The 25,300-nt window shown below is 34.4% G+C and overlaps 1 protein-coding gene and 1 long non-coding RNA gene across 3 annotated transcripts in view; one reads left to right on the forward strand and one right to left on the reverse strand.

The window, feature by feature from the left end:
* The window catches only part of LOC106037448 (uncharacterized), a 64,515-nt gene extending 43,781 nt beyond the window's left edge, over positions 1-20,734 (forward strand). Inside the window, exon 6 of the long non-coding RNA XR_001208038.3 lies at positions 20,488-20,734. This is a non-coding gene — a long non-coding RNA (uncharacterized lncRNA). The remainder of the gene's footprint in view (positions 1-20,487) is intronic.
* The window catches only part of DIAPH2 (diaphanous related formin 2), a 246,342-nt gene continuing 229,774 nt past the window's right edge, over positions 8,733-25,300 (reverse strand). The window contains exons 28-31 of one of the 2 annotated variants that reach the window (XR_010834759.1): positions 24,095-24,191; positions 16,536-16,756; positions 14,332-14,461; positions 8,733-8,844 (exon numbers count right to left, since the gene is read on the reverse strand). Coding sequence is in view for 1 of the 2 variants with exons in the window: in XM_067005015.1 (XP_066861116.1) it covers positions 24,139-24,191 (53 nt within the window). In the remaining variant the exon portion in view is untranslated. The remainder of the gene's footprint in view (positions 8,845-14,331; positions 14,462-16,535; positions 16,757-24,094; positions 24,192-25,300) is intronic. The other variant, XM_067005015.1, reaches the window with a different exon arrangement.

Raw genomic sequence — 25,300 nt, forward strand, 5'->3', positions numbered from 1 at the left:
GCTGGCAATTGGAGAAGGTGTGGATCTGGCTCACCAGTTGTTGAAATTAACCAAAAATTTAGTTAATCATCATATAACAAGGCCAGGTGTACAACACTAACAAGTCTGTGAATGTTTACAAAAGAAAATTTGTCTATGACACAAAATCTAGACAGATTTTTAACAGCTAACAAGAAACCTATGTTCCCTAGATTTTACTGCAATCTTGTCATATTTCTGAATTGAACATTTCATAAGCAGTGGGAAATTATATTTCCTCTAGTTTGTCCCTTTAGTACAGCTTTCCATTCCATAACTCCTTTCAAATTTGTCTCACAAGAAATTAGCACAGGTATGCAATACAAAACAAACAAACAAACAAAACCCACAAAACTGAGTAACAGGTTAATAGAATGATGGAACATTAATGTTATATATACTGTGTTTTTTTTTTTTTTTTGCTGCTGTTATCTGCATATTTCACCAGTGAAGTCATTGAAATGTGAAAGAACGAAAATTCTTGTATTATATCAGTATGTGTACATTTCAGGGAAAAAAACAAAAACAAAAACAAACAAACAAAAAAACTAGAAGTGACAGCAGAAATCGTAATTGAGTACTACACTAATAATGACCACTAAAAATGCTACTTAACTAATCAAGTAATTAAAAAGAGAGTGTTAAGCACATATTTATAAAATCTATATTGTTAAAGTCATTAAAGTTGTTGTAAACTGTCGAGAAAAAATGTAGGAATGCTGAGAAATAAGAAGTAACCAGATTTTAGTATGCTTTATAACAACAAAATCAATGTATAGTAGCTAATATCAGCACAACTAATTGTATTAACTGTTAAAATGAAAAATCCCCACGCACCTCAAAAATAGGAATTATTATGAAATTCTACATTCTATCCTTTCTGTCTGTTTTTCATATAATGCAAGAGAAACTACTGAAAAGGAAGAAGATAAAGTGTATGAACTTTTATACATTTATAGTAAATTTTGGAGTTTATCTTATGGCACTGTAGAACACAAAAAACTCCCAACAGTACACTTAAAATATGATATATATTGCCATTCTATCACATATAGTTTTGACACTGTACACTATGTTCTGAGTTTCAGTCACTATCTGTTAGTTAAAATGTAAGATTGTTCCTTCAGTCAGATAAGCTGTGAAGGGGAGAACATAAAAGCAAAGGTACTGAATGACATATTTGTCTATTAGGAATTGGAATATCTTACTAGCACTGGCAACACTGCTGAGACTTCTAAATTATTCAGCATCTACAACCAACACACTAAATTTCAGTGGAAAGTTCTGTGGTTTCTAAGGAAACTCCTATCTTACCAAATCATATTTGTTAAGTTTGATGTACAATTGACTAAGGTGTTGCAAAAAGGTCTCTCTCCAGCTTACGTGGTAACATTCATTTAACTGAATTTAAATGAATTTAAATTGAACACTTAAAACTGAATTTAAATGAAGAACACTTCATTTCTTAAGAAAAAAATTAGCAACTTACATTTAAAATTCATATCAAATTCTTCAGTCTTCAGATTTACCATCTATCATATAACCATATGTTATCTTCAGAGTCTTTGGCTTTGATGAACCTAGGAGGGACTACAAGGACATCTGTTAGAAGCATCCATTTATTATGTTTAATAAAAGTTATCCTGATCCACAAGGTTCAGACATATAATTAAAGTCAGTAGAAAAAAAATGCAGTAGGAAATCAGAGTAAAATTTAATAGTAAATCAGCATAAAGCAATTCAAGAGAAACCAGAGGGGATTGATATAATACCTGACTGAATGGGGAGGATACAGTATTTCAGGGAGTGAAAATGTCATGCAGTACTGTCCAGTTCAAATGAATGCAGAATACATAGGTGCTAGATAATTCATTTATGTGCAGAAGTGCTGACAGTATAACAGGAATGGCCAAAACACTTTAGAAGACAAATCCTGACATAAATGATTTATGGTCTAGAGATACAGTTCACAGTATTCCCTGCTCTGATTCTAGTTTCTGCATAGATATTTGCATTAGCTTTGAACTATGTAAAGTACCTAGCTCAGGAATAAATACCAGTGTAGGCATCGCAACATGAAGTATATTGCAGATTCCAGTGCTCACTCATCCATTTGAGTGTGTGACTGGGTGGCTAAGTTACACTGAACTTTTTATCCTTTCACAACAATACTGACAACAGTAGCTAAGTAACTAGCCCATGTGGTCTCATTCTTCATCCTCCAAGCCTTTCTAAGTTTATTTATTGATCAGTTGCAAAAGATATTTTCATGATCTCAATTGCCTTGTCTAGACTTCAAGTTCCCATTTCTCAAATTTGATGGGTAGATCTTTGTTATCATATGAAGAACAGTGCAGGAAATGACTGAAGGACTGACAAACTTTAAAATTTTTAAGGCATTCAGGAATTAAGGTTTTTCTGTCTACAAGTTAATCTTGTTTATTCTTACCCAATCACTTTAAAATAATTTCTCAGATGAGAATTAAACTATTTTTGTCAAAGACAAAAGTGCTCTAGTAACTTTTCTGGCAACATCGTTCAAACTCCTTTCTTCTTGGGCTGAACAAGAAGATTGTAATTTATCTGGTAGCATTGAAGTTCTGTAAGTTTTTGTTAAAATGTTGTTTGAGTAAAAATAAATAAATGAATAAAAATCTCTGATTCCCTAATATTTCTAGAGGCAATTCATAATCTAAATGTAAGCAGTACCTACTGCTTAAGTATAAAATACTTCAGTTAACATTAGGTGTAACTAAATTATATTTCTTAAAACATTGAAATAGAAAATTACAGTCCGCATTGGAGTTTGATTATTAAGAAGTAATATTTTATATTCCTTGAAAAACAAAAACAAAAAACACCCCAAACCACAAATATTAATGCTATATAAGACTTCAGTGTGGCTAAATAATTCATAGAAGTTAATTGAATTTTGTTGGTTGGAAAAGGGATAAGATTGATTTAGCAGTGGGACAGATGAGTTAATCCCCTAAAGCCTCTGATATAAGGATTGCCCATTTCTATGACCTCTTCTAATTTTCTCCCTAATAATGCATAGATCAGTCAGCAATCAGTTCCTAGCAACTCCTTAACAGTTGCTGACCCCAGAAACTACTTGTGTGGTGATAATATTTCAGAGGAAGTGCATGAGTCATCACCATTTGAAATAGTTTAGTCCATATTTTGTCCATATATACTTATTGAGAGGTAAATATTTTCCTGACCTCCCCAATGAGCAAGAGCAATTTAAATGTTTATCCTATAATTTTTAAGTTTTAAGTTTTTATGCTTTGTCCTCTTGTACATTAACATATAATATGATTTATAATAAAGTTATGAGCATGTCTTGCCCCCAGACATTCAAGAAGATATGAAGTCAAATGCATATAAATTTAAGGAAATCTGAAGAGGAACAATTTAAATATAAAAGACTGTTAAGACAAAGATCAAGAAATAGGACACATATAAATCAAACATGCATAAATCAGACACATACAGTTTGGACTTATTTAGGGTATATGTGTTTGTTCACGTGAAATTTGCAAGCTATACCTGCAAATTGCTCTCTTAAGCCATATGTAATTCATACATTCTAGAAAGCTGAGCTGACAGCTTCCAAATGCAAGTGGAATTATTAAATGGAGATCTGCAAGCACTGAAAAAGTATATCACACTACTCAGATTATGACATACATATAGGCATGCCAGGAACACAACAATTTTTTTCATATACAGTCTTAATAACCCCAATGAAATAAGAACTCAGATTTCCAGGAAGAAACTATATAAGCAGGAATTGTTGAAGGAAAACAGAAAATTATAGTCTGGAAACCATGATTATCTAAACTATCTCAACTACAGATTATGAAAACTTATTCTGGTCCTGTCTTATTTAAATCCCCAATTCAAATCCAAAATTTATTCACTGATTCACTTTGTAAAATACTGTACCACGGTGAACACTCTAAACCCAGAATATTAAAAGGTCAAAATAATATTAAATTCAGGGCTTTGCAAAATTAAAGAACAAGCTTTCAAAGCTCAGAGTGGCCTCAACACATACAGAAAACTAGAGGAATCAAAGATATGTGGTGCTTTGGACTTGGAAAGATTGTGCCCAAGAGGAATTCTGATACTACATGCTTGTAACAAAAGTGCAGTGAAGAGATATTATTGTGAGAAACATCAATCCTCCTTCTATAAAAGTTATCAGAAGGAAAAATAGATATAGTTAAATGTATTGTGATTCCCACCGTTCATTCAGAATAATTTCGTCCATTTAACAGGATTTTTATACAGTCATTCTGAGAAAATACTATGTCTAGAGAAAAGCATATTACTTTATTTAATAAAAACTTATCTAACACACACAGACACAAAAATACAAACCTGCATGCATACATCTTAGCTTGTCACAAGTCATTTAAGCAGTTTTCAAGACCGAACTTCATGTATTACTTCAAGCCAAAAGCATTATGCCAAGTTAGCTTTAAGAGTTCTGGTTAAATGTATTTCCACAAAAGCAGCGTAGGCTTCTTTATCCAAAATTTTTGAAGATGAAAGCAACTGAACTTAACATGCTTATTCTGTTATCATGTACTTGTCATTAATAGGCTCTGTTCCATAAATAATAGCTCCCCATAATAGTTTTAGTTGCTTAGGGTTTCATTCACTACTTTAGAACAGTTTAGGTTTCTGTTTTTCTTTTATCCTTTCAGCAATTTATAACCCTTTTTAAATTAAAATCCTACAATTTCAGAAGGTTTTTAATGAATTCTTTATGCATGCATAAATAGATAAATAGTCATCTTATTTCCAAATATTTCTTGGAATGAAAACTCTATATGGAAGTGAAACAACTAAATTACAAAGATTGATGCAAAGCGAAGTTTTATATTCCAATCTAAGCGAGACATGCAGTATGCTATTTCTGCTCTGATACATCAGTATAAGAATAATTTCACTGAACTTGGTTTAAAAACCTGGATTTCCAGAGTACAAGGAGTACACAGCTGTACAGAATTGACATGCAAGTGTTTTTATTTGCCAAAAAGTACTAAATTTGGTAAGAGAACAATCTGTGATACTATAAAATGGTTCTTTAACATCGATTTTCAATCAATGTCAGAGTAGAACCAATCCTCTAATTCCTATTCCACAGCCAAGTCTGCCATCTGATTTTTCTACTGCTCTCTGCAATAATTTTCCTAGAATTAAGAGTGCTGATGGAATCATAACACTCACCTGTTGTGAGTTTTATTCTTGCCCTCTTCGTGGTTTTACCATTTTATTCAAAATCAAGGGAAGGTACACACAAGGCCCTTTTGGCTTTTCTCTCCAGTGACCTCTGCACATTTTCATCTTGAATAAGTGCCAGTTTGTTTTCCACAATGTGTTCGTTTGGTTTTATTTTTTTAAGTTGTTGGTGGCGGTTTATGGTGTGTGTATTACACACACTAGAGACTTTCAGAAGCTGTATAAGCATCATTTTATATGAAAGGTTGATATAGTAAGTGACCTCTTGCAAACTGAGTCATCTTGCAGATTTACAGTTGTTCATTGTGCAGTACGCATTGCTTTTGATTTCTCTTTTTTTATGAGTCCTTGTTATACAAGTTATGTTTTTAGACATACACTGATGAGAAGCATCCAAATACACAATGCATGAAACAAATACAATGTATAGAAAATATTAAAATAATGTGATTGGTTTAGAAATGCCTCACTGATATATTTTAGTGAATTTAGCGGTTCAAGGAAAAGTAGTTTGTACTGACTGTCATATAGTCAAATGAATTTTACAGGTAAAAGGGAGCATCTATGTACGGTTTACTCAAGTGCATATACAGTCTTACCTTGGAGTTCAGCTCATTTTTTCTAGCACAAAACTAATAAACACAAAAAGAAAGCAAAGTCCTTGACTATTACAAGGTAGATTTCTCAGGTGTCTTCTTCTCTCTTACCTCTTCACAGTCGCTAGAAGAAAAACATGTCTTTTTCTTAAATAACAAGTTTGTGTGGCAGACACATTTAGTTCTTTCCTATCATTTTCTTGTCAGAAGGGCAGTAAACATGTTAAGTAAAAAGCGTAATCTACTTCAGATGCAGATGTAATGCATCCATTGCATAACTTACTGTAAATTAGATATGCAACAATCAAATCTCTGAATGTCATATTTTTTATTCAAAAATTTTACTTCCTCTTAGAAGATCTAAAAGCACAGCATTTCTGCAGCTGGGACTGGTAGAAATTCTCAACTACAAAAAGGACATCAAAAGTGTTTTTCTATGTTGCACTTGTAATATAAATTTCTTTGAAGTTAATAATACCTGAGTTGAATAAAATTTCAAGTGTGCATGTTGAAACTAAACACACATATCAGGGTTTGACCTTGAAAAATATTTTCTATTACTATCTAGAAGACAAAAACATTTAGTGCCAAACAAAACATTTCTTGTTTAACAAGGGAAAATGATGGGACTAGCAAGAATAGCTTAAGCAAGCATAGCTTAAGCAAGCATAGCTTAAGACATGCTATACTGTTCTAAGAAAAGGCATAGAAAATGCAATTAAAAATGTCAAAACAAATAGCAATAGAAATCATAAAGGCAATCATTGCCAGAGAAATTACTCTTATTTTGTTATACATTTTATTACTTAGTCAACTATCTGCTGTTAGATAAAGGACACAAAATAGCTCTTGAAAACAACTTTATACTGGATAAAGCATATATAAAGAAAGACTGAAATCAAATCCATTTTGAAAGAAACATGCTGGCAAAGTTACAGTACTGGCACCTTCTGGATACACATAGCACAGGTGAACTGTAGATAAGAACAGTATGTTGTTGCACAGTTTTCCTTAAGAAAACCTACACAATTTTACTTAGGCTATTATCTGCCTGTGTCTTGGTAATTCCAAAAGGATCAACAGATACTTCAAACTGCTTTATAATCTAGACACGAATACAGAGAAAAAAAAACACATCACTTTACTAAAAGCTTGAGTACATGCAGGGGCATAGCTGTTACAGATATAAAAGAGGGATGCATAGTATATAACACTGACAATTGCCAAATGGGAACACTATTTAAGTGTTTAATATGCAGAACTTTGTAAAATACTGGTGTTACAACTTCTGAGGGAAGTCGTATGTCATAAATGGTACATTTATCATCAGACTTCCTAAGAAAACTAGTGTTACTTCAAATATTCAGATTTTTTTTTTTTTATTATTTTATTTTACAGAGAACCAATGTAATTCTGTAAGAATTTAGAAAATATTTCTTCCTTCAAGGATTATTTTCCTTATCTGTGGAACTCAAGTTTTTAACTCAATTTGGATTTTGGATATTTCATAATTTCCAGTCATTAGGAACTGCTTTTCTAAAAGGTATTCACCTCAGAATGGCTTTAAGATTTATGAATCTTGGAAAGCAGATCTCAACATTTCCATGGTTCACCTGTTTCTCTGCATTATTCTCAAGCTAAATCAATCTTCAGATTCATAAAATAAGTCTGTAAATATTCATGCCTGCCAGGAACAGTATCACCTCAGATACCTAGCAGAGTAGTAGAATGAAGGAGAAGAAACTTTTTTTTTTTAATTTCTCTCCAGCAAAATGAAACTTTCTACTCTAGAGAAGGAAAAAAATAAGGAAACAAGTATAAGAAAAAATCTGAAATAATCTGGAAAAGAAATGCTAGAAAAGCTGGTTGAAGAAAAAAAAAAAGAAAGAAAGAAAGGGAGAAGACCAAAAGAGAAGAAAAAGTGCAATGTGTCAAAAAGTTATGAAAACAAAGAAGAGAAGGAAGGGAGGAAGACAGAAATGAGAGAGAAGAAAGCATACAGAAAAGCAAATAAATAAAAAGAAAACCCAGGGAAAGAGAATGAACACCAATGAGATTTATATGTATACATATATATATATGCACATATATATATCACAGAATCATTAAGGTTGGAAAAGACCTCTGAGATCATCTGGTCACTTTCTGGGAAAGTATCAATGTCAAAATATGTAGTTGAACAAGTGTATAAAATAGATATGATATATCACATCTATTGGGGGAGCGGAGGGGCAGGCGCCGACCTATTCTCCTTAATCACCAGTGATAGGACCCGCTAGGAATGGTGTTAAGCTGAGGCAGGAGAGGTTCAGGCTAGACATCATGAAGAGGTTCTTCACTGAAAGGGTGGACGCGCACTGGAACAGGCTCCCCAGGGAAGTAGTCACGGCACCAAGCCTGTCGGAGTTTAAGAAGTGTTTGGACTGTGCACTTAGTCACATGGTCTAAATTTCTGGGTAGACCTGTGTGGTGCCAGGAGTTGGACTCGATGATCCTTGTGGGTCCCTTCCAACTCGGGATATTCTATGATTCTATCAGTAGAGATCAGGGACAGACATACTCAAATTTACCTAGAGCAACTGAATGCCTAAGGCTGGTTCTTATTATCATCATGCTGGGGCAGCATATATTGCCCTGGATTTCTCCTGTCATAAAGAATACAAAGCCTGGCTTGTATTTACTGCCAATGCTTTAATTATAATCTTTGACATGTACCATCCAGTAAAGTGATGACTGACATCAAGTCTCCCTCATTTGTCCTACACTAGTGTATTTTGATCTCTTTTTGCACTGTAGTTTCTTACTTGAAATTTTTCATTTACTTCAGTTACTCTTTCCTCAGTTGTTCATGTCTTGCAAGTATTTTCTTTCCTTTTTTTTTTTTTTTATATTTGGCTTTTTTTTTTTTTTTAAGAATCTTTCTTACCTGGTAGATTGTCTCTGTCTTTCATAGATCTCTTGGTTTTGTTTTCTCCTAAAAGAAAAGAAAGTAAGGTTAGAGGTATATTGAATACAAGCAGGAAAACTATGCATTTGTTTTTGCAGTGATGTCTATTTTATTTATTTATTTTTTTAATTGGCAATCCAGAGGAACTAAAAGAAAAGCAGAAAACAAAAACAACTGCCAAGACAAAGAAAGAGAGCATATACTCTTTCTTCCAGTTTCTTACATGATATGTTCAAATACCTTTTAGATACAGTATGTCAGATTGTGTTTCCTCATATGATATGACATAATGCAACATGACACACCAATTGTTTTGTGACAGAAATGTAAAGAAAAAGAGCTTCTCCGCTCTACTGCTAAAGAAATCATTTTAAGTAGAGAAAAAGACAGATTTCTCCCAACCATCAATACATCAAAGTGTAACGGCCTTGAGGTCTTCCCCCCTCCAGGAATTCCTGCTGCCAGGGATCAGGGACAACTTCATGATAGTGCAGCTGCAGGCTCTCCTCTTTACCTGACAGCTCTGCTGGGAGGCCTGAGCCAGACTGACTCCACTTTCCTGTGGGATCTGCTTTTAAGTTGAGATGCTCATGTTTGGCCCCAGCCTGACCTATACCCATATTAGTATTTGTATGAGCCTACAACAGCAAAGTCCTCACACAATATATAGCAAAGCTATTCAAGTGGCACAACACAACTTAGTGCAGTAACCTGAACCAAGACATATGCTCTAGAAACCCTACCAGATAACTCCAGGTTACAGCAGTGCCAGTATTTGTATATTTGTATATTTATAGAAAGAAGTCCTTTGGCACTTTCAGATGAGGAAACAAAGAAAAATAAGACTGCCTTTGACTAATTTAGATATCCAGATCTAGATTATCTAGATTTTTCAAGCATATTTCAGCAAAACTTGATCCTAAATAAAGTCCATGGTATCCTACTGCATACCCTCAGGGTAGATCTGAGGCTTTGTCTTAGCTGATTCTTGAGACTCTTTCAGCTGGGGAATTGCAACAGTGCTATTAAAAACGGTTTTATTGACATGACACATTCCCTAAGATAGGCCGCTAATCATTTCATGTTATTGTATCAATAGTATACTTCATGTTTTAATTCAAGCAAAATCCTAATGATACAGCTATCAGGAGGAAAAATGCTACACTGAATCTAAGTGGTGCTTCCACTATGACTGAGTAGTGTGTTCAGACTAATACTTATCAGCCGGGTTTCTGCTGTTCTATATTTTCATTTATTAAAGAATTGTTTATAAAGAAGGAGGAGGTTAGCAATGTCATTCTTGTAACCTGACTGCCTACTTAGAAAGAACTGCCTGGAAATAAGAGTTTTGTTGTGTCATTTTCTCTGGAGCCTTCTCCCAAAACATATGCATAAACATATCTTCATTGATAACACTGGGCATATGTTTCAACCCCAAGCAACACTGATTACTGTGGTTCTATACCAAAATAACTTAATGAGACAGAGGGTACAGGTTTTACTACTGTTTTCCAAATAATACCCTGTCCTTATTTACGTCACTGGGAAAAGGATTCATTTTAACTTTACAAAGTATAAAAATTTTAAACATCTCAGAAACAAACAAACAAACAATAACAATAAGCTATTCATGTGTGATTACCTTAATTCATATCTACTACTTTTGTTGATTCTGACTGTTTCCCCAGCAACCTCTCTTGGCAAAATAAACAAGTAACATTTTAAAGTGGTGATGGAGAGTAAAGCAACACCGTATTTATAAAATGGAGGTTCCAAGATAAGGAAATTGTCACTGACACAGAATGGAGATTAACACAGCCGCATACCCCCACCCATCACTCAGCAGAGTGAAACCCGAAGGGAATGAAGAAATGCCTTCACTCCTCCCTAAAATCTGACAAAACTGTAGTGCTATAACTTGTGATATGTTGTATAATTGTGTTAAGACTTGACATCCATGCTGAGGTATGAAGAATCTGTGGTCCTGCTCTGCTTGTTATCTGCTGTTGTAGATCCATACTGTCTATACGAACTTGGTCTTCACTTACTGCACTTAACTTAAAATGGTCCTGCACAGTTTTAGTGTTCTTGTGTCCTGCGTTCCAGGGTAAATCCCATTCATACCTGGTTGTATCCCCCTGCTCTGCTTGCCTCCCCATCCTGCTGAAGGCACACTGCCACTGGCAGACATGGGATCAGTGATCACGCACACTATGCTTTCCCTTCAGATTTCAAAGATTTTGCCAAGAAAACAATTTTGTGGCAAGTTTTAGTGGAGCTATTGAGAGCAGCTGTTTAACACAACCACCTAAACCACTTGTGAATCCCACATCACCACCACACCATTGTTTTCACACTACCTTAATTCAATCTAGAATTGAACAAAGAATATAGCCTACTCTATAACAGAGCAATAGAAAACAGAAAGTGGAAAAAGAAAGGTGATAGGAATGAGAACTGAGGTATGTCAGGAAAAAAAAAAAAAGGAGAGAGAAAAAAACAAACTGCAATAAAGCTCATTTTCCTTCCAAATTAAGCACGACTATCAATCTGCTGTGTTTTTGCAGACTTAGTTTACAAATACATTAATTCATCATACCTCTTTCAGGTTTAATAAAAATAATACCAGTTCAAATGAGCATCAGTCAGTTTTGTTGTCTTATAATAGACTGATGGCCTTAAGCTTTCCAAAAGGAAATTCAATTTGAATAAGGATTTATCTTGAATTGTCAGTGAAATATTCATCCCTCAATAATTATTTCTCACATTCACTCTAAATTCTGTTAGTATTTTTTCTTCCAAAACACCATGTTTTGAAGCTAGCCCTAGCTTAATCACAGAATATCCATATTAATGGAGATATTTATAGTAAGAGCATTGTTTTTTCTCACAGTAATTCATGTCCCAAAAATATCTTTCCTAGTACCATAGGAAAAGAAGATATATCTGTGCAAAATGTCACCAGTGTTGAAGCAAATATACACAGTATTTGTTTCTTTTGATATTTCAGCTGAGGTTTCTAAGTTCAAGTAATTAACTTAGGGTTTTCTTGTATCCTTCTACTGCCTCTTATATCTATCTGTCAAAATGATTTCATTAAAACACTCACAGATGATCATTTTACTGAATTTCTGACAAGTTAATATACTCCTTGTAAAGCTGTAACTACAGGTTAGATTTGGTTTTGATTCAGTGCCCAATCCATTTACTGTTTACAGAATAGGAAAAAATATCAGGTGTAATGAATGGTGCTAAACTGGAATAAAATAAATTGAACATGCATTTTTTTATTTCTAACCTCTTATGATCTACTGCCTTTTCAGACGATATTTAAAATGAATACATATCATTCAGGTGTTCAAATGTGCATATGTACCTTTATCCCAGGATTTAAGAAGAGAAATGGCAATCATTACAACTACAGAGTGCACAGCTGGTCATTAACAGCACAAGTTACAGATCCTTCTGAATAGCCACTACCAGTCAAAACAAGGTGATGAGTGTTTTTTTTTTTTTTTTTTTAAAGAGCACTACATGAGCCACAGTCAAACATCACTGGAGCAAGCCAAGTCAAAGAAGCAGACTGTCTAATTAGAGTTCTCAGTTCCTTATATTTGTTAGCTGCCTAGAGAAGCTTCTTCAAAGATGCCCTAAAATCAAGTAATACAGAGGACAATCAGAGGAGAAAAAAAAAAAATCTGCTTTTCATGTAAAGGAGTAAGAATTGGACTTCAGAAAACAAACACACACTGTATTTTTACTTTTCCTGTGCATGAAAGGTAAAGGAGGTAGACTTGTTTTACAAATACTCATTCAAGAATATTTCCTATAGGTTAACTAATTTTGAATTCACCTACAAATCAAAGTAGGGATATTTTTAGCTTTGTATTGTAAGCATGATGTAGAAACAGCAAAAAACAAAATGGTATGTGGTACCTCTGTTGAGTTTTCAAATCGCAAACAAACAAGAGGAAAGGGATATATCTCTCCAAAAACAGTTTCTGCCAGTTATTTGAAACAGATAAATCCTAAGCAAGTTAATGAGCAGTAATGCTTCTCTAAGCATTACTCTAAACATCTGAAATAAGTAGAAAACAATGAAGGAGAGACTATAGATGAGTCCATTCTTCTTCCAGCGCATGCCATTCAAGATGATAGCTAATTAGAATCCCCAAAATTAATGCTGAATTTTGCTCTCTTTAAGTGAAATGGTGGAGATAATATGAATATAACTCAGTCTTATCAACTGATTCAGCTCCAAAACCCACACTTTTAACATATGGTTATATGGTCAGAAAAGCCTAAATATCAGAAGAATAATTCTTGAATGGAACAGTAACAGTCTGGAATTACATGCTAGGACTCACAAAACTGGATTTCCACTGCCATAATATCAACAAATAAATTTTATACTTTGACAGTTCATCACATAGAACATAGTGAGAATTTCCAGAAAATGTTTAAATTGATCAACTCAATTTTTGAATAGTGTGATTCATTCCTAATAAAGGAAGTAAGATTTTTTTTTCTCTTAAATATGGCCGATTTCTTCATTTAATAAAATAGAAACAAAAGAGCTCAAATTCTATCAGGAAATACAGCTTAGTACAGAAAAACACAACATAAAAAATGGTCCATTGATTCTGGTCCATAACTAATAGACAATACTAGCAAAGCTTTAACCCATTTTTCTTGTACTGAAACATTTTTTTTTTCAAAAACATATACTAGTTGGATATACTACATATTCAACTCATGATAGTGATTTCCGTGAGTAGATTTTCCAGCTTGTTCTATATGATCGCTGCATAATTACTAGTCTTAAAATGCCTTAAATTGCTCTTATTTTTCTAGTGTCCTAATCTATGAACCAAATAGATTCTCTCTTTTTAATAAACACTGAGAAAAGGCATCTCTTGCCAAGATTCTGATAAAGCGTTTCCAGAGACTGTTGTGAAAAGAAATACATCAAGTATACGTTGTCTACAGAAGCCCAGACCCCAGTAAAAACTAATTTGAACAAGGACTGGATATCCTGGCATGATTTTTGATCCCTGAAATCAATATGAAGTTGCTAAAGGCAGAGGGAGGAAAGGAAGCACAGCAGTCTCTGGCTTGGTTATTGTTTTGCATGAACACTGTGTTTCTAAGTCATACACCATACTAACATGTCTATTAGGTGTGTGATCTCCCTAGGCCTCCTTAAAGACATCTGCAGAAAATTGGTAATAGTTTTGCCAGGCTTAATCACTTTCTTTATTGTGTATACGGGAAACGCAAGGCAGTCGCAATCCCAACTTCAGCACTGGACTTCTTTGTCTTAACGTTTACCACTTGTAGATTAGTGCTGCCTCTACCCAGTCTTCTACCAAGCTCATTGAGACTCAGTGCAACGATAAGCATCTTCCACCATGAATAATGCCAGATGAGGACAAGGGACTATAATGATAGGGTGAATTAATAATTAGATAGGAAATTAGATGGTTCTTGATGGACTGCAAAACAATCACTTACGGTACAGGTGATCTGTAAGTGGATTACCACAGAATTAGGAAAATCACAAAAATCAATTATTTGCATTCAAATATATTCTCCAAAAAGAAAAGGAGGATGAATTAGTGGTGTTGCTACTGAGAGATTTATCCTGTAGGAAAACAAAAACAAACAAACAAACAAAAAACACAATCTAAGATATGCTATAGAACTTATAAAGTACAAAAAAAGAATATTTTTCAGATTTTTTGTCAACATTATACAAATGATATCAGAGGTTAAACGCTGTTAGCTTTTTTAACTCATAAATCATTACAATAAATTAGAGATGTCCAGTTGCATTAAGTAAATCATGTAAATGTCAAAATCATTTGTCAAGAAATTATGATCATAATTACCAGCGATGTTTTTTTAAAGGGAATAAAAGGTAAAAACAAACAAACAAACAAACAAACTTAACTTTTCTTTATGGTACTTCAGAACCTCCTTGTTCTTCATATTTCAGTGATGATCAGGTTTATGATCAACTTAAGCTACTTATATACTTGGAATAACATAAATCAACCTTGTTTTATAACTCCTTTATCCAGAAAGTTTTACAAAATTGATATTTGGAAGTGAATTCTTACCTGCCTTTTTCTTTCAAGATAGAGCACATGTGAAGCTGGTATGACCAGGCAAGTTTAGCCTATCTCTGTACTAATCTATACTTCTTATAGCAAAAATTGCAGAATGTATTTCACAAATCATCACTGCATGTTTAAGAGCATTTCCTGGAAAATTCCACTGCTAAGAAAATGGAATAAGACCTTGGACAATTTTTTTTACAGTCTCCCTTTTTGTTCTTCTGGTTTTGCTTTTGATCCTGCAATTGGCTGCTTTATGTATTGCTTCCACTGAGAATGGAGTGAGTGTTCCAGTCTCTATGTATTGAGGATCTAAACCCTTTTTATCATTTAAGCTGTTTTCATGCATCATTCTCAAGCTAAAGCAACACTGTTGAAATAATTATCACCTTCAGTCTGTTCCTGAAGTTAGAGGTTATTGCCTCCTCTAATCTCCCAGTGGAGCTGCTTGTATAAGTGATTCTTATCCTGTTTCAGTTCCAATCAGTTTGATTAGCAAAATTCTATTATGTATGCTCTATACATTAACTTGGATCATTTAGTTAAGAAGCAGGCAGATAAGAAAATCCATCAATTCAGAAAAACAACTACTTTCTACAGGGAGTATTGACATGAAGAAGCAGATAGGTTAGGGGAACAGCAACCCCTTCAAGCTGGTATGACTCCAGAGAGAATACACCTCTGTATTTCCATCAAGATAGCCTGAATGCACAATAAAATATATATACTGGCATATTTTTTATACTAGAACAAATATGACTTACATCAGCTGCAGGAGAACAGGAAATTCCTGACCTAACTTTAAGTTAGATTTTTCACAAATAGATGATATTTGATATAGCATAAACTCTTCCACGAAAAAGCTACTCTTTCAAAAATATTAATAAATATGATCTGACAGAGAACATTTATATGAGTCCAGCAGAATGTCTCATCTGGAATCAGCATTTCTGGTCTGTGAAAAGCACAGTTAATATCCCATGGAAGTGCTGTTCGTGTCCTCCAAGGCAGGAAAGACTACACCTAGTTCTAAACTATGAACAGAAAATTAAAACCTGATTTTTTTTTTTTTAAATGAGTAGAAATATAGCAGGGAAAACAAAGAAAAATGTCAATTTCTGAAGTTTTTGTAGATGTGTACATTTGGCACATGGACCAATCAGCGCACAGGTTTATAATATACATGAAGAACAGGGTAGACAGTGATACTGCTGTTTTGAGATTATCTTCCAGTTAAGTGACAATTAATTGGACAGATATAAACCTGAATACTTTCATCCATTATTATGCACAAATTGTTTAATTCTTCAACATCTGATTTTTTTTTAATGTATATCTCATTTTTAACATGTATTTCTACTGTAGCCACAATATTTATCAGCATGCAGTTAATATGTTACCTCCGTATGCCAATAAATGTTGTGGGTAAAACATATACATCTCCTAACTTACAGTTAGTAACAAATCAGATTTTAATGCTAGAATTGTGACTATTTTAGAAGTATTTACTGTAGCTAATGTGACTTCTTCATAGTATTGTCATTTACTCTTATTTTTTCTAGATTTCTTAGCATAAAAGTAAGCAATTTTGCACCATACCTATGTCATGTTTTGTTGAATTCCCATCAAGATGGTAGTGCCCTGCAGCACCTGGAAATGTGCACTGATCTTCTGCAACACTAGTTTCATCTCTTCAAGACTAAAATTGATTTTTCTCAAACTGGCATGTAAAGGTACAAAGTGTACTCAGTGATCCATAACTCAAGTGAGTGCAACAAGACCAGCCTCAGTGGTTGAAGAAGCAGTAACTTTTTAAGTCTCTGCAAGCAACAGTGAAAAGAAAAAAAAAATCAGACAGTAGTGAAGAATTTATCTTGTAAAATGCCAGGCAGTCAAGTTGTTCTACTGCTGCTGCAGGCTATTGTCAGAGTTGCTAAGTAAATGGTAGAAATAGTTTTCTTTAATTGGAAAGAGCTGGGATACCATGGTGATGTGCTTTTTATAGCACACCTAATATAAACAGATAAAAAAGGATTTCTAAACTCAGATTTTATCTCTGCATTATTTGCCTGATTCTGTAGTTCACTGTGAAAGGTTTGAATCCTCCCTGAAACAGAAGGAAAAGCATTGGAGTTTCTCCTAGCTCTCCCCCACTACATAATCCTGTCTGTAAGGCCTAGGCTTATGAAAGGGAAAGCAAGTAGAATTACAGAATCACAGAATAATAAAGGTTGGAAAAGACTTCCAAGACCATCTGATCCAACCATCGCCCTTACTACCATTGTCACCCACTAACCCATGTCCCTAAGCACCAGGTCCAACCTTTCCTTGAACACCCCCAGGGACGGTGACGTCACCACTTCCCTGGGCAACCCGTTCCAATGCCTGACTGCTCTTTCTGAGAAGAAATGCCTCCTGTTTTCCAACTTAAACTTCCCCTGGCGCAACTGGAGGTCATTCCCTCTAGTCCTATCACTAGTTATCTGCAAGAAGAGGCCGACTCCCAGCTACCCACAAGTTGGACTATGCCTTTAAACAGAAAGACTGGTCAAGTCTTGCACTCACTCAGCCCCCATTAGCAATTGCCTGGCAACTCATGTACTTCCCTGATAAAGAAGAGCAGTACATATGTCTTGGAAAGGACATGCATAAGAAGCAGCATCATCAGTAGCCAGACCCCATGCTACTCTGTCAGGCCATGATGCTTTCTTAATATACAATCCAATAGAGAATACATGGTTTCAGATGTGATGTCATCTGTGGAGTCCCTGACCTGTTAACAACAAAATATCAGTAATACTGAGTTTTGAAATAAAAAACTGAATTTCACAGACAGTTCAAATTTCTACATTTACTAGTTTCTGCAGTGTCCAAGACTTCAAAAAGCCTTTTTATTTTCACTACATGTGCATAAATGGTAATGTAGGAGAAATGCAATGGAGTGTTCAGGCACTTGGGAGTAACGAGAATTTCCACTGTCATGGAATATCCTGATGCTAGCTAGCTTGCTTGGTATTATTAAACTGAGGTAGGTAAAATAGAAATTAATAAAACCATTTAAATACTAAATCATGAGTAAGAGAAACAAATGTTTTCTCTACACTACATAGCCCAAGATCAAAATATTTCTTCTTCCTTTTGCAATCATCTGATTAAGTGGTAGATGCTATCCTATATTCTGTTTTCAGTAACAAATAATTGCTTCTCATCGATCTTGTGTGCTCAAAAATGTAAATTCTGAGAGTGCAAATGGAAAATCTTTATGAAAACTGAGAAAATAAATGTCACTCGTATGAACATATGAAAGCAATAGAAATTGAACACAATTTTGAGGGTCCAGACAATTCCTACCCCAAGTTTGTGTTGCTCTGACAAAATAGTATGGAAAATAAGTAAGTTTTAGAAAGATACAAAGACCATACCATCCACGATTTTCTTTCTAAAAAAACTTTATTGACATGTATATTTTACATAAAATTATTCTAATTATACCTCTTGCTTGCAGTAACTACCTTTTTTTATTAATGAAGTTTCTGATAATCACAATTTCATAGAATCATAGAATATCCTGAGTTGGAAGGAACCCACAAAGATCATCAAGTCCAACTCCTGGCTCCACACAGGTCGACCCAAAAATTCAGACTATATGACTATGAGCACAGTCCAAACACTTCTTAAACTCCGACAGACTTGGTGCCGTGACTACGTCCCTGGGGAACCTGTTCCAGTGCGTGACAACCCTCTCGGTGAACAACAGTTTTCTGATATCTAGCCTGAACCTTCCCTGTCACAACTTGACCCCATTCCCTCGGGTCCTATCGCTGGTTACTAGAGAGAATAGATAGGCACCTGTCCCTCCACTCCCCCTCGCAAGGAAGCTGTAGGCTGCGATGAGGTCTCCCCTCAGCCTCCTCTTTTCCAGGCTGAACAGGCAAAGTGACCTCAGCCACTCCTCCTGCATCTTCCCCTCTAGGCCCTTCACCATCTTAGTAACCCTTAGTTTCTTTCAACAAAATTGTTGAAAGAAATAGCTCGAGTTACAGATACCATTTTCAGAGTGCTTCAGGTTACAATGCCACCAGTATTCTAATTCTATTCACTGGATGCTAATACATAAATCAGGATTAGATTTCTGTAATTTGACCATACTGTGATAGTGATTAGCACTGTGTGCAGTTTAGGCCACAATCAAGTAACTGCATTGACATAGCAAAGAATTCTGACACTGTTCCCAATTACAGAGCAAAGACTGAATTGTCTCTAACCGGTTTGAAACATTGCTTTGAAAAAGGGCCTATCATAGCAATAACATATACAGATGTTCCTTTATCTCAAATGCAGAGTTATTAATAGACTGCTTCATCCTTGCTAAAAAGAGAGCCAGTAACGCAGCCTTACTTTTAATTTATGATTTGTTAGGTCTATTTCTTAATGTGATTAATGACAAATCACTACTTAAAGCATGGAACATTCATCAGCAGAACTGTATGCCCTTAAAACAGGTGTTGAGAGAATTTGAGAACTTTACAATGCAAAGTTCTACTGTTTCTATCAGTCTAAATCACCAAAAGAACTGAAAACAAGTAAGGCTTTCATGGCTTTCATCCATACGTGAAGGGCAAACTTCAAAATTTGCCAGTGCAGAATGTGAGACAACAGGAAAACAGAACCTTTCTTGAAGCTAGAAAGTTTTGGTCAAGATTTGCTTTTTTTAAAGGATGAAACATTTAGAATCTTGATTACTGGCAGAATAAGAGTGGAAAAAGAAAGAAAACCTAGAATATAACTATATAGACTACTGACCTAATGTACATATAACACAACAAGAATACATCTGACTTCTAGGTATTTCTGAAATTACAGCATGAAAGATCAGTTCCCAAAATAAATTATTTATTGCATGAAATAAATGTCCACAGAGGATGCTGATGACAAAACTAAGTAGACCAGATGAGCCAGAGACCCTCAGGATAAAGACCATGAGAATTCTCAAAAAATTTAAAAAACGGACTAAAAATAGATAGCAGTAGTGATTCTCCTTCCCTAAAATATTAAGAAAGGTATAAAATAGTTAATTAGAGATATTCAAAACCAATATTATGATTTTTTTCTAACATCTGTACACCTAGGAACATTTTTACCAGGTATCCTACTTTAGTACTAATTTCCCTTGTTTTACCAAGAATCATTGGTGATTTTTGCTTTTCTGCTCAGTTCTGTTCAGTTTTTATTTCTACTTTCTTTTCTTTCCCAGTCCTGTTATTTCATCTTCTCTTTAATGTATATTGTAAGTTCTCTAGAGTAAAAATTTTTTCGTTGTTATAGGTCTGCAGAGAGCCTTGCCTAACCCACCCATGATACACAAATTGTGGGTTTAAGTGATAGCATACAAATAAATTAACACAAAACGTTTATTGCACTTATACCTAACAGAAATAGATGATTAATGGATATTAAACACTGGTTTAATTAATGGAGAAAAAAAAAAAGCAGGGGAAAATCCTGTTGATAAACAGATATTTAAAAATTATTTCAACACAATCTGTTGCAGTAATTACCAGAAAAACTTCCTGGTTCTGCCTTCAAAGACAGAGAAAAGGAAAGGAGGAGTGTGGGTGCCAGGGAATACTGTTTGTGAAAAGGAGGCCTGTGAATTGTGTAGTACTTTTGTGTCTTGACCACTGCAGAAGACTGAAAACTGACTAGAATAAAGAGAATCTGCAAAATTTGACCTCAAATAAACAATTTTCTTGTCTCCACTTTATTCAGAGTTGGCCATTATCAAAATGTGTATTCATTCCAGAATGCAACCTTTTTTAAAAAATTATTGAGGGGCTGGTAAAGAAGTGTCAGATACTAATAATTCCAGTCTGAATATTCTCACTTGAATGTTGACTTCCAGACATTGCTTCAGTTCAAGGTATGCTAAGATCTGGGCCCTGTCTGGATTCTAGGCAGATCCAAGTCTGGGAACACAGAAGTAGTTCAGAACTGCCCTCCTTTCACCTTCAGAAATCAGCCCCCTGTTCTCTGAGCCAGTTCATATAGTGAAGCTCATACCAGGGCTAGCTCATCTTGAATCACATTGGTTACAGCCATACCATATATACTTGGGAGTGCCAAAAGGATTTCATTGTGCTAGAGTAGCTTTTTTTTTTTTTTTAATTTTTTTAAATTATTTTTCAATTTTAAGTAGTGAAAACCAACCAAACAAGCAAGCAAGAAAAACACCACAGTGGATAATTTTCTTTGTAGCATGATATTTGATGGACATCCTTGATTTCTGTGCAAGAATGTTTGAAAGTGACGGATACTATGGCAAGATAGTATTGGGCTAGCTCTTATATAGGACCTTTCAATTTTCATATCTATGTTCTTAATTCTGGTTGTTTCTAAATCTGACTTGTAATTCATCCCCTTAACTATTTCTAAACTAATGGTATTTCAAAGTAATTATTTCTAAAACTTTTCATGGTTTGTTTTTACCTCCTTAACAAGAATACTTAAAAAGACAAAAATTCATCCTTATTCTCACCTCTACCTTTGAGTATTCTTCCCTTTACAAATCAACTATCCACTAATTATAGAGACTTCACACAAGATGTGTTAAGTGGCCTTTCACAAATGGTGTCTTATAGCATGAAATGTTGGTAATATCCTAGTCATCTAAATCAGAATATGCTTCAACATAGAAGTGCAAGATTACCTTTTTTGAATAGTTATAAATAAAAACTTTGTACTTATTTTTGGGTATTTAATATTTTATTTCAATTTTTGAGTTATTAGACTCCTTCAGTATTATCTGTAAACTGAGAATAAATCAGGATATGTTTCAGACCAAAACAAAATCAAAATGGAATCATCTAGGAAAAGTAGCATAAGCTATTGTCTTTCACCAGTTGACCATGCCTTTTAATGAACACTTCTACCCAGGCAAAGCCAAAGATGAAATTATATCTTCCAGTTAGGGAATTTGTCCTATCTGCCCAGTTTTCCAGCTTGACGGACTGGAAAAAAAGATTTTCCAAACCATATAACTGGAGGTTGAATAATCATTGTCAAAAAGATGAGCCCTGAAGTTTGTCCAATTGTATTAAATAAATAAATAAAAATAATAATCAAATATCAGAATGATGCTTGTCTACTATTGCTCACGATCAGCATGTCTTTCATCACAGAACTGCACTGCTACAATGCACACCTCAGTTTGCTTGGAAAAAGAGAATTTCGAGCAGGTTAACAACGAAGTGACTGCTCAGTTTTGTTGACTTCAAGCTTATTGTCCAGCATTCAGCTGGATTCAAGCAGTCATACTCATGTATAGAAAAGTAACAGTGTAATTAGCACAACCATATTTAGGTATTTGCATGGGATAAAAAGTGACTTTTATTCATCATTGGGAATAAGAACTTCTAGCAATAGATTTTAGGTTTATTTTTTCCTCTACTAAACTGGTTTTGACAGTTTTTCATTCCACATGTTATTTGTCCTGGTCAACTTCTGAATAATATCCCATTTTAGTAGTCAGTGACTTCATTTTTTATTTTTTGTTTGAAAACAATCTCTTTTTTGCCCTTTTTTATGTGATTGCTCCTTAATTACATATTGTCTGGTCGAGTTTTCCTCCGACACTACATGCAAAGTACTGTAGAGACAGCATTGTTTTTGCTTGCTAAACATCTGTGCCATGAAAAGATATTGCCTGGGAAATGAATTAGGCATGAATCAGTTTTATATCCCCATTTAAAACAAATATGAAATAAATCAAATTATTGTTTAATATACTTAATTATCTTTTTATGTGTCTCATGTCACATAGCATATGTCCTGTAAAAAGCACTTGGTTTGGTCCTCTGAACATGTCATTTATATGCTAATGAAGAGAGATGGCGCAACACATTCTTGCCAGTCAGAATTCACTGTAAAAAATATGTGTCCCTAAATAGAGTTCTACTCTAAAAATTACATTAGTACAGGCATACTTAATTTTGAAAAGGGCACACTAACTATAACATCCTTTCTCTGAATATGGTAGATAATTCATTTTATTGTAGAATATTTACCAGAGGATTGTTTAAGTTGGATGGGACCTGTGGAGCTCATCTAGTCCAACCCCCCTGGCAGGGTCAACTAGAACCTATTTGACCATTCTAATTGAAAACAAACAAACAAACAAAAACAAACAAACAAACAAACAAATTAAAAAACTGCTTCATCCTTTCATCCTTTAAAAAGGGCCTTGACTAAGCTGTTTTTATTATGTTTATCTTGGATTTCTTCTATCACAACTTGTGCTATTTACTTCTCAATATGTCACTGGGCATCACTGACATCCGACTAATTTTCAAAGGCACTTAAATCTAGTAATAGTTTATATAGCGAAAAAATGTAAATATGTTATTAAAAAGTAGCTGTAGTTCTGAAAAAAATGCTAAGGGTGCCACTCAGTCCAAACTGTGTCTTCTACACATCTGAATTACAGTCTTTGGTGAACACTGTATCTCAAAACACGATAAAGTACCTTTCAGTAATAAATTCATTATATGACTTTGAAAATAGAAGAAATAGCACTCTATTTGTAAATAATTTGTAGTATTTGCTTGGCTCTAGACAATAAACCGAATTATTTTGTGACCTAATGCCACTGAGAGCAGCAAATTCCTGTCACAGAGGTACACACTTCATCATTATAATATAGATTATGGATATCACTAACTGTATATTTTCACATTGCCCATATATATATACACTTACAAATTTATATATCTAATACACATAATGTCATGTGTTCAACTGGGCAACATTTGCATTTACTAAGCTCTCCATTTTTAACGAGCCTGATATAAGGAACCTGTTAAATGCCTACAATATGTTCACCTTTCACAACATATAATAAAGTCAAACACACTCACACAGCTACTTCATTACAAACATACTGTCAAAGAAATGGAATCTTTAAAGGAGTGAACTCATCTGGAGGTGGTGATTGAAAGCATTTTCGCATCTCAGGAAAGGAGCATTTTAACGTTGCTTGTCACAGACATCCAGTTAGGCCTTCATGAGTTTCAGATAACACCTTTGGTGCAGCTTCTTTAAGACTAGGAATGAAATTTTGCTATTGGTTCTACTGTAAAATTGAGTTAATACATTGTACTCACAGGTTGTTTTATTCAAATGATAATTTTTGCTTGCTTCTTGCTATTCACCAGGAAATAACCAGCTCCATATGACTCATCATGTTGTGGGAGTTCAAGCCTGCTTGCACACAAAAGAAAATTACATAATTAAACTAAATTTTGCAAATCAAAAACATCTTTGTAATTGCCTAAAGAGTATTTTATATTCCATTTTCAGAAGATGCTTCTCTGTGTAGCTATTTAGAAGGAACATATATTATAAAAATTAATTTTAGTTTCTTAAAGAATTAAGCAGTTTGGTGAGTTTTAGTTGTTGCTATTGGTAGTGTTTTTTTGTTTTCTTCCTCCCAAAGAATACCTCTCTTATGCACATTTCTGAATTTTAGGTTTATGTTTTGGTTTTGTCCTGATTAAGGAAATGTCATTTACTGTACATTTATCTGATCTGTTTCATTTTTTTTTTAAAGATGGGCTATTGGGCAGAAAAATAAACAAACAAGCACTGATGTTCCTAACAATCTCTGAACTAAATTTAACTTACAGAAAATATTTTAAAGTTAATAAAGAATGGGAAAAAAAAAAAAGAAAAAAAATTGTTATTTCAACAGACGTGAAAACAGACAGAACTTTCAAAACACTATTTCAGAGAAGTAAAGAAAGGCCAGGGAGAAACGTGATTAATGAGTAGAGCTTTAACATTTATTTTTGTGGGTCTTCTTAGAGTCCAACGCTACCAATCCACCGGTCAGCAGCTATTTCTGATGTGTTGTTTCCTAACCTAACTACAGACTGTCACTTCAGTCTCCAGAGAATGTTATTGCCTAGGAAGACTGAACTGGTAAGGGGGAGAAAGAGACCAGGAAAATCACTTCTAATTACTGTGATGTCAATTTGGAGACTGACTGGAAACATCAAAAATCTATCCTTATTTCTTACACTAGAGTAAAACCAAAAAAAAGTCTCTTGACTTCTTGATCCACAGCTCTGTCTAGTTCCTGAAAATGCCAGTTTCACTAAACAGGATTTCTAGACTGCTCACAAGTGGGGAGGTAATAAAGGACTTATCATAATTTAATGATAATCGGTCACAGAGTTCTGTTTAGCGAATTCTAATGCTTCCAGAAATTGGATTTTGATGAGGTTTCTGCACTTTAATTTCCTCTCTGTATGCATTCCCACTAAAGACTATTAAATAGAATACAGACTGAAAGCTAACCCACACTGCAT

This window comes from Anser cygnoides, chromosome 13 (genome assembly GCF_040182565.1).
Source record: "Anser cygnoides isolate HZ-2024a breed goose chromosome 13, Taihu_goose_T2T_genome, whole genome shotgun sequence".
Classification (NCBI taxonomy): Eukaryota; Metazoa; Chordata; class Aves; order Anseriformes; family Anatidae; genus Anser; species Anser cygnoides.